Consider the following 18,616-nt stretch of genomic DNA (forward strand, 5'->3'; position numbering starts at 1 on the left):
TGCAGAGAATATATCAGTCTGTGATTGCTTCGGGTGACAGATCTTCAGGTCACAACACGCCTGTCCTCTTGAGCTTCCAGGAGATGAAGTCAGGAGAAAAGAAAGCATTTTGCAGAGGTAATTCATTTAACTGCAACCAAGCCCCACAGTCTTGTAGTACATATGCTGGAGGGTAGGGCGAGGATTCACCTAGATAAATTGTAGGATTGGGCCACAAGACATCTCATGAAGTTCAACAAGGACAAATGCAAAGTCCTACGCTTAGGAGAGAACAATCCGACGCACTGGTACAGGCTGGGGGCTGACTGGCTGGGCAGCAGCTCTGCAGAAAAGGACCTGGGGGTGACAGTGGACAAGAAGATGGATATGAGCCAGCAGTGTGCCCTTCTTGCCATGAAGGCTAATGGCATCCTGGACTGCATTGGTAGGAGTGTTGCCAGTAGATCGAGGGCAGTGATTCTTTCCCTCTATTCTGCACTGGTGAGGTCACATCTGGAGTCCTGTGTCCAGTTTTGGGCCCTCACTACAGAAAGGATGTGGACAAGTTGGAGAGAGTCCAGTGGAAGACAACAAAAATAGTTTGGGGGCTGGGGGACATGACTTCTGAGAAGAGGCTGAGGGAACTGGGCTGATTTAGTCTGCAGAAGAGAAGACTGAGAGGAGATTTGACAGCAGCCTTCAACTCCCTGCAGGGTGGTTGCAAAGATGACTCTTTTCAGTGGTGGCAGAGGACAGAACAAGAAGAAATTGGCTCAAATTGCAGCAAGGGAGATTTAGGTTGGATATTAGGAAAAACTTTCTCGCTACAAGGGTAGTGAAGCACTGGAACAGGTTGCCCAGAGAGGTGGTGGGATCTCCATCCTTGGAGGGTTTTAAGACCTGGCTAGAGAAAGCCTTGGCTGGAATGGTGTAGTTGGGGCTGGGCCTGCTTTGATCAGGGGGTTGGACTAGATGTGACCTCCTGAGGTCCCTTCCAGCCCTCATTTTCTATGATTCTAAGATTCATATTTCTAGTGCCATCTGTATCTGGGATCCCATCCCAAGGGAAACTGGGCAGACTGACCCTGCAGCTGTAAAGGGACAGGAGCAAGGATGGGAGATCACCCAAGGGTGGTCACAAGCAAGCTGCATCCCATGTGTGGAGCCCAGCATCCTGTTCTGCTTGTTTTTAAACACCCATTTCACAAGCAGCACAAACCCTCCCCACCACAACATTGCACAAACACAGCACCAATTTGGGCCAGGAAGGAAGGTTGTCATGGTGAGGGGAAGATGGGGATGAGTTGCAAGACTTGTGGCCATGGGGAAGGATTGGCCAAGAGGGATTTTCCCAAGGAAAACCTCTGATGGCATGGTAAAAACAGGTCTCTGGTTTGTCCATCCAATATGCTACTGGGATATGCCACCTGTCTCCTGAACTTTCCTGGCTGGGATGGATGTCCTGTGAATCAGAACCACCAGAGACTTCCAGTCAGGCCTCGTTGCCTTCCACTGGGCTAGAGAGTTGCAATAAACTTTAGCATCATCTGCCTTTGGCAAAGTCAATAGGAACAACACTAACATTATAGGATGCCAGGATCCACATGGGACTTTGAGGGATCTCAGAGCAGAGACAGTCTGAATAGCTCACACTCAGGCTTGAGGGGGGCTCATACAGTCCTGGTGACAAGATTGCCTTGCACTGGGGAGCAGAGCATGGCTCTGAGAGGCAGTGATGGCCTTTACCACCCCTGGATGCCAGCCTGCATCTGGTGTTGGGCCTTTGGAAAGGGGCAGGTGCTTGCAGCAGAAGAGATGGAGTTGGTGGGTCTGTGCCTGAAAATGCAGCAAGGTGGCAGGATGAATGGCAGTAAGTGGGGTAGTGTTGTGTTGGCAGGTCCTGCTTTCCAAGCCTGGCCCAGGAACAAGGATGTAGGGTCAGGTAACCAACATCGCTGTACCAGCTGCAACACAAGACAAAGACACAATGGGATGAGTCAGGAGGCCCCAAATCCATGTGGTACAACCGCTCCCTGGTGCTGGGATCAGCGCACAGTGGAACGTCCTGAAACGGGACTGAGTTACACCTGGGCTGGTTTTGTTCCTGAGCTCTTCCTGGAACCTACAATGAACATTTATATCTTATTATAGCGTCTTCTTGGGCTTACTCACGCAGGAGAGAAAACAACTTAGTCAACCAGCGTGAGGTTACCAAACATTCACCAATGAAAGGCCAAATCACTGATGAACTGGATGAGACATTTCTGTCTGGCTTAAATCTTTGTTTTCCCAATCCAAGTTGTGAGAACACAGATGAAACTCATGGCTCAATCGTGCATTCCCCTGAATCTGGGTGTCGCCATGCATAGGCCTGTGCAGCATGAGCTATGGGTCACAAAAAGCACTATAACTTGAATCAAACACATAATAATCAAAGCATAACCAAATTACAGCGAAAGTGTGGATATTGGGCCTGGCCATTTTCAGGAAACCTAAATCAAAACTGCAGAAATGACTGAACAGCAAACCAAGGGCCTGTATCCTACAGACTCTGTATTACAATTGCATCGTAAAACATTAATAACTAAGGCAACCAAATATATTAATAGCTATTTTGCTGTATTTAATCTATTTTTGCTAACATGTTCAAATGATTATAGACACAAATGCAGCCTTGAGGATGGAAAGAGAGAAGCAACTGTGTCAGGCCACAGTTAGTAAATACCTGACCAAGGGCAAAAAAGGCAAGCCATAAAGAAGCAAGAAATCTGTCCTTCTGCTATCTCAAAAATATACATTTCAAATGATTAACAAGATCTTGATTAAAGTAAATATTACCAGATGATTAACAAAAATAAAGAGCCTTAGCTGAGATGATCCCTTGCCCCCTTTCCCAGGGCCACTAGGTTCCATCCAGTTCCAGAAGTCTCAGTGAAACAAAGAAATTTAAATAAAACCAATCAGAGATCAATTGTTAACATGTCAAATCAACACCTATAAATATTGGACCTGGAGCAAGCAACAAATGAGACTTTTCCTGAAGCTCAGCAGGAAAAAAACAACTCGGCAAGAGTCCACAGGAGAGCAGAGGCCTAGCCAGCAGACCTGTCCTTCCTGAACTCAAGGCTACACAAGCATTGTCCTTATAAGTACCAATACATTTTTGTTATCACATATCCTAATAAAGCTTTCCAGTTGTGATGGCAATGGTCTCACTGATCAGTCAATCTCACTCTTAACCACAAATCTAATCCAAAAGTAACACGTGTCACCATCATGTATGAAGAATTAAGGAGAATCAAAAGGCCAAACAAACAGGACGTTGATCTTTAGTTCCTCTTGGACCAGCAAGGTCCATAGAAAAGGTCTTCAGAGAACCAGCCACTGCAATAAGCATTTGAATTATTCTTTCCTCTTGGGGAGATTTTGGTCACCTGTAAAAATGTGTTGGTGATGGTTGGCTCTAGCCAGAAATTTGGGTGGTTGTCTTAAATCAGACAGGCACTTCAATATTAGAAAACCAGAACTGTAGGAACTGTCAAACCGAAGATTGCAAAGACAGACGGCTCCTTTCCCCTCTGAATCATGTCGTTTTGCACCCAATGTGAGTGCACACGTGAGTTTCTGAGCATTGGGCAGGTGGAAGAGGAATCCAATGCATGAAAGCAGATGCTGGTGTGCAATAGGGTGGATGTTCTTTGCAGGGCATGAGAGGGAGAGCCTGTCACAGGAGAGGTGTCAAGAAAACTGCAGCTTGCTTAGGCCACCAAAGGTAGGCTGAGAAAGAGAATTCCTCTCTATTAAGTAGAGGAAGGGGGTAACCCCCTGGGAGAAGGACGAGCTGTATTAGCAAAAGAAAGCTGGTAGCCCAAGCACAAAAGGGGGTTACTGGGCCAGGAAGAAGTTCAGGCTGGAGATGAGAAGGTTCCTGGCTGTTAGAGCAAACTGATTTGGGAACTGCCTTCCCATGACAGCAGTGGGGACAACAGACCTCACTGGGCGTAGGATGCAGCCAGTAATAATCTACTTTAGAATAGAGCTGGAGAAGATCCTGCCTGGTGATGTGGGCTTATGCCATGCAGCTGCCTGCGCCAGTGTGGGGCTAGGTGGGATGATGCCTTCCGGCCCCATTCCTATGTCCATCATGACTACATTCATTCCTTTGCATTTTTGCATTCTTTGATTTCAGAGAGGATGGAGCTGGACTGCTGTCAGTGGTGGCAGATGACAGAACAAGGGGCAACGGGCTCCAGCTGCTGCAGGGAAAGTTATGTTGGATGTTAGGAAAAACCTTCTCACTAGGAACCAACTCTGGAACCAACTTCCCAGGGAGGTCGCCCCTACCTTGGGCAAATTCAAGAGGAGGTTGGACGATCACCTGTCTAGGGTCTTGTGAACCCAGCATTCATTCCTGCCTGTGGCAGGGGGTCAGGCTAGATGATCTGTTCAGGTCCCTCCTGACCCTAGCTACTATGAAACTCTACTGTGGTGGAGTCTCCATCCTTGGAGGTTTTGGAAACCTGGCTAGACAAAGCCTTGGCTGGGATGATGTAGTTGGGGCTGGGCCTGCTTTGAGCAGGGGGTTGGTCTAGATGTGACCTCCTGAGGTCTCTTCCAACCCTCTATGATGTTACGGTTCTCTAGGAGCATGCACCCAGGACCTCTGGCCTCTACTGAAGCAGAATTCAAGACATTTTAGCAGACTGTGGAAGTGCCCCTGGGAAAAGGCCTTAGCTCTGTCAATGGTGCACACTGAGCCACAAGTACAGACACTGCTGGTTGGAAAGAGTCATACAACCACTCAGCTCAACTACGGGCTGTTTTAGCAAGGGGTTGAGAGAAACTTGAGTAAAGAACCCCCATCCTGATAGCAGCTTTCAACTCCCTGCAGGTGGGTCCAAAGAGGATGGAGCTGAACTGTTCTCAGTGGTGGCAGATGACAGAACAAGGAGCAACAGGCTCAAGTTGCGGCAAGAGACGTTTAGGTTGGATATTACGAAGCACTGGAATGGGTTATCTAGAGAGGTGGTGAAATCTCCATCCTTGAAGATTTTTAAGGCCTGGATCGACAAATCCTGGCTGGAATGATCTAGTTGGGGATGACCCTGCTTTGAGCCGGGGGTTGGATTAGATGTGACCTCCTGAGGTCCCTTCCCACCCTCATTTTCTATGATTCTGTGATTCTATCCCAAGGAGACCGTGCCCTCCTCTCCCTGCTCCGATACACCTGGAGATGTGGGCGGATTGGTTTCAATACTCGGGTTGGAACATGCTCAAGATATCAGTTTTTAAAAGAGCTACAACATGTCCTGGGATCCCAGAAAGGGTGTGGCTGGAAATCACAGCCCACTTATAGGAGATGCAGAACAAGCGATTTTGGGAGGAGTGTCCTCTACTAGCAAATCAGGAACTATTTTGGTGATTTCTTGTGCGGTGAGTGACTGAATCAGGTCGCTTCATGCATCTGAGGTGTCACAATCGCTGATGAAATGGAGCCCAAGGTGCCTATAAAAGCTAGGCTGGGCTTGGTGGCTCATTACAGCATCTCTGCTCACCTGTGTGAATCCTTCCCAGACCCAGGTCAGTCTGTTTCTAATCAGCTCTTTTACCCTTGTTCTCTGCCTTGCAGGTGGAAAGAAGGGTGCCCGGCACATCCTTTTTAATACCCGTTGAGCCTGCGCTTGGTTGAGCTGGAGGACAGAGAGCAGAGCGTGCAGCGGAGGCAGGGGTGGGAAAGGCTCTTTGCTCCCGAGGAATCACAGGGAGGCTCTGTTTCCTTTCATGGCAAATAAGTGATGGTTCCTGTCCAGAGGAATGCAAGGCTGGGCAGTGAGGCTGGGGTCCTGGCACATCATCATTGTAATGCGCATTGCAGCCATAAAACCCACAGGTCCTATGATGCCGGGCAGTTCTCATAATAAAAGACAGGGCTGACGCCAAGGGCTCACCACCAAACTAAACAAGGCAGGGAAAAGCGTCTCATCTCTGTTTCACAGGTAGAGGATTAAGGCCCAGGAAGATGAAGGGATGGGGCCAAGGTGAGCCAGAGAGTGTGTGGCAGAGTGGGAATAAAGCCCAGCCCTCCACCACTGGACCATCCGTGACTAGTGCTCCAGGAGCGGGGAATGGAGCACAGCGGTGGTGCTATGTGTAGCTGCCAGGTCGAATGCCTCAGAGGGGATAAGCATGAACAATGTCTCAGAGGAGGTTGAAATTACCAGGGGTGGGGCAGGGCTATGCAGTGCAGCACCTGCGAGACCTGTGGCAGGTTTACTGCTATCAAGTCTTTTCTTCTTGGGGCAAAACTACAGGCAGATGCTTAATAGCCATCGGCCATGGCCCGTGTGGGCCTATGCATGGGGGAGGTTGGGGGTGCAAGCTCTGCCTTCTCCGATTTCATTGACGACTGCATGGGCCAGGAACTGCTTTGCAGCTTCCCAGGGACATGGCTGGTACCCTGAGGCTCAGATGCCTCACATGCTCTAGTTCCTTTCTCTGCTCATCTTTCCAGGTCTCCCGAGCATCCAGCCATGTCTGAATCGCCTGTGACTATACCCATGCCCAGGCCCAGCCCCAGGCCTGCATCTGAGTGCGACCCCAACTGTACCCTGCAGACCGCCCTCGAACTTATTGTGAGAATTTACCACAGATACAGCAGCAGTGTGAACAGGAACGACACCCTCAACCAACAGGAGCTGAAGTTGTTCCTGAACAGAGAGGCACCCACCTTCCTGGAAGCCTGCGTGAGTGGCATGGGGCAGAGGGCTGGGGCATGGCCACAGGGCTCTGGGTCATGCCTCAAGTGCTGCCAGCCCTGCTATAATGGGCTATAGCAGAGGAGTGGGGGCTTAGTGCCACTTAGTCTGGGCCACGCAGCTTGATTTTGCTTGGCATCTCAGGAATAGCTGCATGCACCTTCCTCCCAACCAAAAGCCCTTTTGGCTCAGTTCAAGACCCCGGGGTTCATCAGAGCATCTGTGGCAGCTGGAGGTGGGCTGGGTGGGGGGATAGGCTGGCAGCAGGGGTGCTGCCCGTGTGTCTGGGTTCAGGCCAGATTGGGGTTTACTCTCAGGGGACGGGGCCCAGTTATGCTCTGGTTTCAGGCCCCAGTTGCCAACCCCAAGGAAACCAGGTGCCTTTGACCTCTGCCATGAAGACCAATGCCCAGCCCCATGGTGCCTACCTTCCCCCAGCTGCCAGCTGCCAGTGAGCGAAGGCACATGCTATCCTAGGCGACCCCCCATGGGGAGCTGTGATTCACAGGTGCTTTTCCCACTTCCAGGATCGGGACAAACCTGGGTACATCAAAACGCTCTTCAGAGACACTGACATGAATAAAGACAAGAAGCTGAGCTTTGAGGAGTTCACTAAGATCCTGGCCATGCTGACCGACGACGCCCACCGCATCAGCCATGGAGATGACCGTTGTGGCCCAGACCAAGACTAAAGCCTCAAGTGCAGCCTTGGCCTGGACGAGACCCTGGACCCAATGACTCTGCCCCCCCTGCAGAAATCTCCCATGCTCAGAGGCCCCTGTGCCTGTCTGCCCACAGGGGCCTGATGTGAGACAATAAAGCTGCTGTTGAAACCCACCCCCTGCTTGTGCTCTTATTGCCTTCCCCTTCCCACAGTGCAGACATGTGCACGGCGGGGGCAGTGGAGCTGTTGCACCCCGAGGGGAGCTGGGGGGATCCTGGCCCCCAAAAGCAGGCATTGGGCCCCTACCTTAGAAAGAGAGGGTTCATATTCCCCCTGGATTTAATTTCTAGCCTAGCACATGGGGTTTCCTTTATACAGTCTACAAGCGCCCCACGTGATGGTTCTTGGTAAGGGAAAGACACTCAGGGACCCAAGAGCCCGTGGAGGGGCAGGCTGTACATCAGCAAGCTCATCGTGGCAGCAGGTGGGAGTCCCAGGTATGAGCGGACCCCAGGGTGCCTGCATAAGCAGCTCAAACCAATGCAGGAGAAGCCGGCAGGTGGGTCTCCGCTGGTGTGTCAGCCAGCGTGGGAGATTCCTCCAGCCATGAAGGTCCCATCTCTTGTCAATTGGGAACTGAGAGCTCCCTAAAAGGGATGCACTAGTCCAGGTTCAAATGGGGTGGTTAAAGAACAAACGGTGTCAGAGGTGAGGAGGAGGTATTGTTAGGTAGATATGCAAATTTGGATCATTATATTTGCTCATTAAAGGCAATTAACATTCGGCTTATGCAATAAACATATCATTTGTGATTGCCTCGGGTGACAGATCGGCAGGTCACAACACGCTTGTCCTCTCTGGCTTCCAGTAGGCACGAAGTCAGGAGAAAAAAAAAAGGCTTTTTGCCAGAGGTAATTAATTTTAACTGCAAACAAGCCTCTCCGTTCTGGGGAGATTCATGTTCTGAGAGTCATCTGAGCCTGGGATGCCATCCCAAGGGAAACTGGGGGCTGATGGACCCCAGAGCTGTGAAGGTCCATGGGCAAGGATAGAAGATCAACCCGAGCTGGTCACAAGAAAGCTGCATCCCATGTGTGGAGCCTGGCAGCCTGTTCTGCTTGCTCTCTAAAAACCCACTTCACAAGCAGCACGACTACCCCCAAAATTGCACAAACACAGGGACAATTTGGGCTGGGAAGGAAGGTTGTCACGGTGAGGGGAAGCTGGGGATGAGGCACAAGAGAAGTGGGGGCTGGGGAGGGCTGGCCAAGAGGGATCTTCCCATGGAAAATGTCTGACTGCACAGTCAAACTAGACCTCTGCTTTGTCCATCCAACACACTACTGGGATATGCTACTGGCTGTGCTCCCTTGGTGCAGCGGTGGGCGAGTGTCCAGGTTTCCTGAAGGGTTAATGTCATCTGACGCATCTTTCCATCATTTCCCACAGCCCATGTGGGAGCATCCCCTGTCTCCAGTCCTTTCCTGATCGGAGAGTCAGATCCACCAGAGACTTCCAGTCAGGCATCGTTGCCTTCCACTGGGCCAGAGAGTTGCAATACACTTTAGCATCATCTGCCTTTGGCAAAGTCAATAGGAACAACACTAACATTATAGGATGCCAGGATCCACATGGGAATTTGAGGGATCCCAAAGCAGCGACAGTCTGAATAGCTCATACTCAGGCTTGAGGGGGGCTCATACAGTCCTGGTGACAAGATCGCCCTGCACTGGGGTGCAGAGCATGGCTCTGAGAGGCAGTGATGGCCTTTACCACCCCTGGATGCCAGCCTGCATCTGGCGCTTGGAGAATCGGGCCCTTGGAAAGGGGCAGGTGCTTGCAGCAGAAGAGGTGGAGCTGATGAGTCTGTGCCTGACAATGCAGCAAGGTGGCAGGATGAATGGCAGTAAGTGGGGTAGCGTTGTATTGCCAGGTCCTGCTTTCCAAGCCCGGCCCAGGAACAAGGATGTAGGGTCAGGTAACCAACATCGCTGTCCCAGCTGCAACACAAGACAAAGACACAATGGGATGAGTCAGGAGGCCCCAAATCCATGTGGTACAACCGCTCCCTGGTGCTGGGATCAGTGCACAGTGAAATGTCCTGAAGCAGGACTGAGTTACACTTGGGCTGTTTTTGTTCCCTGCCCTCTTCCTAGAACCTACAATGAACATTTATATCTTATTATAGCGTCTTCTTGGGAGCACTCACATAGGAGAGAAAACAACTGAGTCAACCAGCGTGAGGTTACCAAACATTCACCAATGAAAGGCCAAATCACTGATGAACTGGATGAGATGTTTCTGTCTGGTTTAGATCTTTGTTTTCCCAATCCAAGTTGTGGGAACACAGATGAAACTCATGGCTCAGTCTTGTATCCCCCAGAATCTGCATGACCATCATGTATGAAGAACAAAAGAGAATCACAAGCCAAGCAAACACTGATCTTTAGCCCCTCTTGGACCAGCAAGGTCCATAGAAAAGATCTCCAGAGAACCAGCCACCACAATAAGCATTTGAATTATTCTTCCCTCTTGGGGAGATTTTGGTCACCTGTAAAAATCTGTGGGTGGATGTTGGCTGGGGCCAAAGATTTGGGTGGATGTCTTAGATCAGACAGGCACTTCCATGCTGTGGAAACTGTTGAATTGAAAATGGCAAAGGCAGACGGCTCCTTCCCCCCAGAATCATGCAGTTTTGCCTGGAGCATCGTTTGAGAACACACATGGTTTGGTAATCCGGTTTGCAGATGGTTTGGTAAAAACAGGCCGCTGGTTTTTTAATTTGTCTTGAAATGAAAGAGGTTAAAAACCCATTCAGAAGCTTTCAGACCCTGCCCCCCAAATCTTGCATGGATCTCAGCTCAGCCGATGCCCCCAGCAGCAGCTCACTGGGCACTGGGTAGCAGGTGTGTGCTTCCACACCATATGTGAGTGCACACCTGAGTTTCTCAGCGTTGGGCAGCTGGGAGAGGAATCCAGTGCATGAAAGCAGATGCCGGTGTGCAGTCGGATAGATTTTCCACTGCTGACTGGAAAGGAGTCACCCAAGTACTCAAGTCAACTACAAGCCGTTTTAGCAAGGGGTTGAGAGAACAGTAAGTAAAAGACCCCCATCCCAAGGAGGCCATGCCGTCTTCTCCCTGCTTGGATACACCCAGAGACGTGGGTGGGTTGGTTTCAACACTTGGTTTGGAATGTTCTCAAGATGCCAATTTCTAAAAGAGCTGCAACATGTCCTGGGATCCCAGAAAGGGTGTAGCTGGAAATCACGGCTTGCTTGGCAACTTGTGGGAGATGCGGATCAAGTGATTCCAGGAGGAGCGTCCGCTTCCAGCAAATCAGGAACTAATTTGGTGATTTCCTGTGCTGGTGGGGGACTGAATCAGGTTGCAGCACGCACCTAGGATGTCACAATCGCTGATGAAATGGAGCCCAAGGTGCCTATAAAAGCTTGGCTGGGCTTGGTGGCTCATTACAGCACCTCTGCTCACCTGTGTGAATCCTTTCCAGACCCAGGTCAGTCTGTTTCTAATCAGCTCTTTTACCCTTGTTCTCTGCCTTGCAAGTGGAAAGAAGGATGCCTGGCATGTCCTTTTTAATACCTGTTGTGCATGTGCATGGTGTAGCTGGAGGACAGAGAGCTGAGTGTGCAGCTGAGGCTGGGGGTAGGACAGGGTCTTTGCTCTTGAGGAATCATGGGGAGGTTTTGGTTCCTTTCATGGAAAATAAGTGACGGTTCCTATCAGCAGAGGAATGCAAGGGGCAGCGAGGCTGGGGTCCTGGCACATCATCATTGTAATGTGCATTGCAGTCGTACAAACCCCAGGCCTTTTTGCACCCCTGGACCATCAATGCAGCTAGTGCCCCAGGAGCGGGGAACAGAACAGAGCAGTGGTGCATTGTGTAGCTGCCAGGTTGAATGCCTCTGAGGGGATAAGCATGAGACGCATCTTAGAGGAAGCTAAAATTACCCAGGCAAGGCTGGGTTGTACAATGCAGTGCCTGTGAGAACCACTGCACGTTCAGTATTACCGAGTCCTTTCCTTTTGAGGTGAAACTGCAGGCAGATGCTTAACAGCCGTTTGCTCCAACCATGGCTGGGCAGAGGCTCAGTTAGGAGGAGTCCGCATGGGCCTATGTGTGGGGAGGGGAGGTTGGGGTGCAGGCTTTGCCCCTGGCATGGAGCATGGCTGGTGCCCAGAGGCTCAAGTGCCTTTCCCTGCTGGTCTTCCCAGGTCTCCTGAGCACCCAACTATGTCTGAGGACACACACAGTTCCACGGCAGTGTCCATGCACCACCATGGGTGCACCCTGAAAAGCGCCCTCGAAATGATCGTGAACCTCTACCACCGGTACAGCGCCAGGGAGGGCAAGGATGACTTCCTCAGTCTGAAGGACCTGAATGAGTTCCTAAAGTGCCAGGCACCCACCTTCCTGGCAGCCTGCGTGAGTGGCACGGGGCAGGCAGCTGGGGCAGGGCAGCAGGGCTGGGTGCAAGGGTGCAATGACTGGGTGCATGGGTTATAGCAGAGGGGTGGGGGCTCAGTGCCATGTAGCCTGGGCCACATGACTTATCTTTGCTTGGCATCTCAAACAGTTGCATGCATCTCCCTCTCACCCAAATGCCCTTTTGGCCCATTCTAAGACCCCCAGGTTCATCAGAGCATCTGTGGCAGCTAGAGGTGGGCTGGGTGGGGGGATAGGTTGGCAGCAGGGATACTCCCCGTGTGTCTGGGTTCAGGCCAGATTGGGGTTTACTCTCAGGGGACGGGGCCCAGGTATGCTCTGGTTTCAGGCCCCAGTTGCCAACTCCAAGGAAACCAGGTGCCTTTGACCTCTGCCATGAAGACCAATGCCCAGCCCCATGGTGCCTACCTTCCCCCAGCTGCCAGCTGCCAGCTGCCAGTGAGCGAGGTCACATGCTATCCTAGGCGACCCCCCATGGGGAGCTGTGATTCACAGGTGCTTTTCCCACTTCCAGGATCGGGACAAACCTGGGTACATCAAAATGCTCTTCAGAGACACTGACATGAATCAAGACAGGAAGCTGAGCTTTGAGGAGTTCACTAAGATCCTGGCCATGCTGACCGACGACGCCCACCGCATCAGCCACAGAGATGACCGCTGCGGCCCAGACCAAGACTAAAGCCTCAAGTGCAGCCTTGGCCTGGACGAGACCCTGGACCCAATGACTCTGCCCCCCCTGCAGAAATCTCCCATGCTCGGTGGCCCCTGTGCCTGTCTGCCCACAGGGGCCTGATGTGAGACAATAAAGCTGCTGTTGAAACCCCCTGCTTGTGCTGTTATTGCCCATCTCCCTCTTGCAGCATGGCTGGATCATGCTACATGCCCCGGGGCAATGGGGCTGGGGGGAGCTTAGCCCAGGAGGCCTGGTCAATCCCTGGGTCCAGAGCAGGGCATTGCTCCCACCCTGCCTGCAGCCTTGGGGCATGGGGCATTGGGCAGCCCCTGCAGCGGGTGGCTGTGAGCCCACACAGGATAGCAGGAGTGGTGAGATGGGCTGTGGGGCAGAGGAGACCAGTGCACGGGCTGAAGATCTGCATAGGGCTACATGGGAGTGGGGGGCACTGGGGTGAGGGGGCCTTTTGCAGTGCATGGGTCCATGCTCAGCCATCAATGGCTTCCACTCGCCGGTGGCAGGGAGCCACAGCCCGGAGAGTGAACTCAGTCGGTAGAGCTGTGATCACAAAGCTGCTCCTGCCCGGACAGATCTGATGCCATCACAGGGCAATGCAGCCAGGGAGGCAAAGCTGAGCTGCAGCCTGGGGCCCCTTGGAGCCTATACTTGAGAGCTAGGCTGAGACCAAAGGCTGCATCTCCTGGGAGTGGGGGGCAAAACACAGGATCAAAGAGGATCCTGGAAGGGACTTGTGGCGGTCCCATTGAGTCTGACCTCTGCCTGAGGCAGGATCAGTCCTGTCCGAACCACCCCGGACAAATCCATCCTTTAATCCGACCGTCACCCCTGACACAGCACAAGACATCTCGCCTGCTCCTGCTACCAGGAAAGCAGGGGGGTTGAGGCAGCCAGTGTCCATCTTTTATTAAAGGTTGTTAATACACCCCAGAGGAGGCCGTGACCCCACTACAGAGGAAGGCAAACTCCTCCTCCCCCATCTATACCAATGTGACCGAAGGGGGGGGGGGGAATTTCCTTCCTGACCCCAAATGCAGAGTGGGTTTGACCCTGAGTGGAGGGGAAGAGGGTTTATGCCCCAGCAGGAGCACTGGCACTGCCCAGTCCAAATCCCCAACCTAGGCTGCAGCCAGCACTCAGTGCCTTGGCGAAGGCTTAAAACCCCCTAACATATGGAGCAAAAAGGAATGGAGGGGTGCATCCATTTTGGAAGTAATCAAGAGGAAACCCTTGACCAGTCCTAAGGGATTCTGACACTCTCCCAGCTGCCTCGAGTGAGGTCCTTCTGCCTGTGTTTGGTGCAATTTGCTCCCACTTCCAAGGCCTGGACCCCCGCAGGGGTACCCTCATGCAGGGGAGGTCATTTTGTCCAGGCTTCCTCCATCCCCTGCTGGGCTCTGCTGCAAAGCACCCAGAGTTGCCCCAGCAGGCTCACAGCCTTCTTCTCACCCCAGCAAGCTGCTTCCCCCACTTCAGGCTGCAAATACCTGGGGAGATGCAACGCACCAGGACCCAACGTTCAGCTGCTGCTGCCTGGTGGAAGCAATGGGCCTGGGCCCAGCACCAGAAAGGCGAATGCAGCATCTGGGTATGTAGTCTGCAGTATGCTGCAGTTGGCCAAGACACCCAGGCCTGAGGATGTCTGCTGCTGGAGGGCATGGCTCAGCTCCAGGCCTACACTGTCTCGCTGGAGGCTGCTCTAATGTCTGCATGGCCCTGGGGGCATAGCTTATGCCAGGCACTTGCATGCCAAGGACCTCAGTGTCACCACAAACCACAGATCTAGGCTCGGCCGGCTGGAAGCAGAGGGGGGCTAAGAGCTCCCTATCCCGCACAGCCAGTCCTGAGCTGCAGCAATAGCCCAGTTGCTCTCTCCATGCAGAAGCGCTGGGCTCACTGCTTTGGGCAGCTCCCGGCCACTTGGAGAGAGAGCAGGACACGATCCTACCAGCATCCATGGCTTTAATAATGCCCCTGCCATGGAACCCCCTGGAAGGGGGTGGCATTTGGCACCCCAGCTCGTGTGACCCCTGGGACTGTGGGAAAACCTGGAGGCCCCCCCTGGCTGGGCTGCACCAGGGGGTCCCCAGGCTTGTGGTACCGGATGCACAGAAGGTAAGCGGGCAGCACCATGCTGCTCTCCCCCATCGAGACCACTCCGGGCAGGCCAGGGGAAGTCAGTGCCGTGTGTCATCTCTGCACAGATAAAGCAGAGACTTCCCTGAATCAGAGCACAGCGGTGTAGCAAGGCCTGCGAGGGAGAGGAGCAGCTCAGCTGCAGGCAGCGCTGGCCTGTGTCAGGAAATGTGCACATCAGCGGGCTGCTTCCTGGCTGAGGGACCTGGCATGCAAGCCCTGAGTGTGCAGCCCCGCACCTGCAGCTGGCTCTGGCAGTCTAGTGTAGCGGCACCAGGAAATCAGACAAGACAGACAGGCTTTCTTGTGGGGTCTAGGGGCATGGAGAGTAGCTCACCTTCCCTCTGCCTCTTACCCCCGTTGAGTATAATGTCTGGTACAGCACATGCTTAGGGTGAGGGAAGCCCCTACCCTGGCTGAGAGCCTCTCTCCATATGCGGCAAAAACCCACAGCAGGAAACATTTGCCTCCCTGAGGAATTTAGTCTAAATTGATTGGGAGAAAGGAAGGGCTTCTGAGAGGGGAGGCTGAGGCACAGGGAAGATGAAGGAGCATGCCCAGGGGCCCAGCACCAGTCTGTGGCAGAGACAGCTGCACACCCAGGTCTCAGTGGCCAGGCTCCTGGCAGGACTCAGTGCTGCTGACCACTGACATCTGCTCCCTGCCTGGGGGTGGTGAATGAGACGCCCCCACTGATGCTTTCCATCTCAGCCTCCTGGCGCGGCTTCAGCCATTGTGGGAGACGCAGGGGATGGGCAGCCTGCGGGGCACCAGGCCTGAGATTAGGACTGCTCGAATGTCCTCTGAGTAACTAGAGCCAGGTGCCGCATTTTATCTGTGCGCTGCTGGAGCCAGGGAGGGGGTGACTATGAGACAGTCTCTGGCTGGGTTGCATGGACAAGTCCGGTTGGGTTTTTGGGCCAGGGATATTTGTGGTGTCATCCTGCCAGGGCTATAAAATGCACCCAGCTACCTGCGAACACCCTCCCCATGGCCTAGGAGCCGGGGGCTCAGCTGAGGGACCCCCATAGCATGGTGCTCTGCTGCCCAGATGTGAGTGCTGTCCATCTGCCAACCTGGATTGGCTCCACTAACGAGGCTCCCAACAGAATCAGTTTTGCGAGGAGTGCAGGATGGAGCTTAGCGGGAAGGATCTGAACAAATTGCCGGCAGAAGGGAGTTTGCTGAAACGGCTGGATCTGTCCTCTGCCTCTATCCCCCCATGCACCCTCAGCCCTCTGAGATGTGCCAGAATGAGCTGCTCTGCTGGGCAATGTCAGATAGGGCGCTTGTCCACATAACACCTCTCCTGTTTCCATGTTAGGCTTTTCCTGTGTCCACGTGACAAAAATCGCCATTAAGCTAGCTAAATAGCATCTGTGTATCCATGTTATCTGCTGATTTTATCGTTTTAGATTTTTTTTACCGTGGCAGTTTAAAACACCTCTGACACGTTTTATTTTTAGCTCTGGAATTTCTTCTACGAGAGTTATTTTTATCGTTTTTAATTTGTAACGTGGATCTGACTTATGCCTGAAAACATGATTTTCCCTGCTTTGCCACTATTGCACCACCAGGTGCCGCTTGGGTTCACTTGTGAATCCACGGAAATCCATGGAAGTTCATCTAATTTCTCCTGCACTGATTTTTCTGGACGCATGGAAGGAATTGTCATGCCAGTGACTTGGAGCAGCCTAAGCACGAATGCAGGGCATCAGAGGAACAGGGCTTAGGCCGATTCAGAGCCCCCGCGTGTAGGCCAATGGGGGGAGCTGGCTGAGACATGGATTTTATTCTCTAGAAAACAGGTAATAAAAATAAGAAGATTTTGCAGACACACCTCCCCGCTTTGGCTTCCTCTGTCACAAGGCCAGAAAGTCTCTCAATGATGGCCATGCAAAACCTTGCACTTGGTGGGATCATTTCGAAAGCTCTCAGTGAATCCACCCTATCCCTTCAAATCCTCTTCCCCGAGCTTATTACTTCTACAGCTAATGATTTTGCATCACTTTGCTAGAATACGGGCATGGCAAAAGGGTGTGTGGCTGGGTAAAATCCTTTAGTGCAAGGAATCCAATGAGTTGGAGCCTTAGGGCGCTTGTACATATGATGGGGGTTTAATCCTCACTAAACTAAACAGGTTTATTAAAACTGACAGCCCCAAAGTTAAAGTTGCAGCTCTAACGCCTCAAATCTCTTGCCCCTGGTCTGGACTCGGTGCAACTGTGTAGGCCTGCTTGCGGTATCCATCCTTGGCATTACACCCTAGTAAACACATTGTGAAAGCCGGTTGCAGCAGCTTCCTGGTGTTATAGAGAGCTTTGTCATAGCTCTTGTTTAATCTTTTAAGTCCAGTTGCAACAACCCAGATCTTGGAAGGCTGCTTGTGGATTAGCTAATGCCCGCCAGTGAGGATGAGTCACACCCTTAGAAGTTTAACCAAGAGTCACACCACTTTTGGGATTACAATGACTGCGCTACAACGCTGGCTGGCTAGACAGGGCCTAGTTAAGATCCTTCTCCACCCTCTACCCAGGGCTATTTTGTGTCCAGCTGTCTTCAGCAGGTTGCTCAAGTCCTGACCGTAGCCTTTTGGGTGGAGTGGGGGCTTTTACAGCCCCCTGCAGTGTTACACAAGGGCAGTTTCACAAGCAAGGAGTGTGACAAAAGCACCAAGCCTGGCAACCTGCAAGATGTGGCTGCACCGGGAAAAGTTGAAAGCAACTGAATGGCAGAGAGAAGCCAGCTGCTAGCATCAGGCCTCTTATGTGTTACCTGCATTGGGGAGGCTTTGAGTGGTACTGCCTGAGACCAGCGCCTCACTGTGCTCGGGGCTGTATGTACACACAGGAGGGAGTGGAGCGCAGGCAGATTAGGGACTGCATCAAAGAGGGGTGGATTTTGTGAAAAATCAAAAACCAGGCTTTTCTGCACCTCCTGTGTCATGTGCCTGGGACCTGGGTTTCGGCAGGATTAGGCCCCTCCTCTGCAGGCCTGGTTCTTGGCTCCCTACAGCTTCTTTCCAGGGCCTCATGGGTAGAAACTCCCCTGGCCTGGGGGAGCTGGGAGGAGCTCGAGCTCATCCTTCCCAGTGCCTTTGCTACACTGCTCCAGGGCCTGGACTGCCACAGAACTGGCCCCAGCATCCGGGAGTCTGAGGATGTGCTGGATGCTGTGGGTCTGGATCTGTGCTGTGCTGCAGGCGATGCAGCCTGGGACCGATGTAGGAGCTGGGCTGCTGCATCCCATGTCCTTCGATTCAACTGCCTCCTTCTGTGTCCTCCCCGCCCTTGCCTTTGGCCCCGGCTTCCCGCTCCAGCCAGGCCCCTATAATCCTCTTACAGCTTTGCTTCCTCTTGACATCACACGTGCACACACTGAACAAACAGGATCCACAGGCAACAGCAAGAAACCCAGGGAGTGCTTCATGCTGGGACTTGTTGCCTGGCCCTGCCCTACCCAGCCTCTCCCAGCCCTGGGGGCTGTTATTGGTGTACACCATGTCCCAGGCTCGTTGCAGAGTCTGGGACATGGTGGGGTTATTGTTCGGTGGTTTGTGTGCGGGCCGGGAGCTGTCCGAGGCCCTCGGGGTTTTTTTTTTCACTCGGAGGGCTGTGGCCAGCAGCCCGGACACGCCGGGTCGGGGAAGGCAGGCGGCACGCTAGAATTAGGCACGGACACTTAGCGGTTGATTTAAGATTATTTTACTTACACCGAAGATGGTCGCGGTGCAGGCAGGAAAACTGCTTGAGTTGCAGTTACAGACAGAAAAGAAGAGAGGCGGACTAGAGTTCCTTCCCGTGAACCTTCTAGCCCATCCGGTTGAAAGCTCTAAACCGCGAGCCCGTCGTGTCAACCGAAGAAAGTAACTCGAAGCAAAGAGCTCTGAATACACTCACACGAAGTTTGCTAGGCTCCGTGGAA

General features: G+C 52.6%; 2 protein-coding genes across 2 annotated transcripts; both read left to right on the forward strand.

The window, feature by feature from the left end:
* Positions 1–5,442: 5,442 nt before the first annotated feature.
* On the forward strand, positions 5,443–7,571 carry LOC132243313 (protein S100-A7-like). The gene is made up of 3 exons (XM_059718037.1): positions 5,443–5,559; positions 6,491–6,722; positions 7,262–7,571. Exons 2-3 carry the CDS (start codon positions 6,510–6,512, stop codon positions 7,424–7,426), a joined length of 378 nt encoding a protein of 125 aa, XP_059574020.1. The 5' UTR covers positions 5,443–5,559; positions 6,491–6,509; the 3' UTR covers positions 7,427–7,571.
* Positions 7,572–10,828: 3,257 nt separating this feature from the next.
* Positions 10,829–12,688, forward strand: LOC106738243 (protein S100-A7). The gene is made up of 3 exons (XM_014595786.3): positions 10,829–10,914; positions 11,634–11,844; positions 12,380–12,688. The coding sequence occupies exons 2-3, from the start codon at positions 11,653–11,655 to the stop codon at positions 12,542–12,544; spliced, it is 357 nt and encodes a 118-aa protein (XP_014451272.1). The 5' UTR covers positions 10,829–10,914; positions 11,634–11,652; the 3' UTR covers positions 12,545–12,688.
* Positions 12,689–18,616: the final 5,928 nt, after the last annotated feature.

This window comes from Alligator mississippiensis, chromosome 15 (assembly GCF_030867095.1).
Source record: "Alligator mississippiensis isolate rAllMis1 chromosome 15, rAllMis1, whole genome shotgun sequence".
Classification (NCBI taxonomy): Eukaryota; Metazoa; Chordata; order Crocodylia; family Alligatoridae; genus Alligator; species Alligator mississippiensis.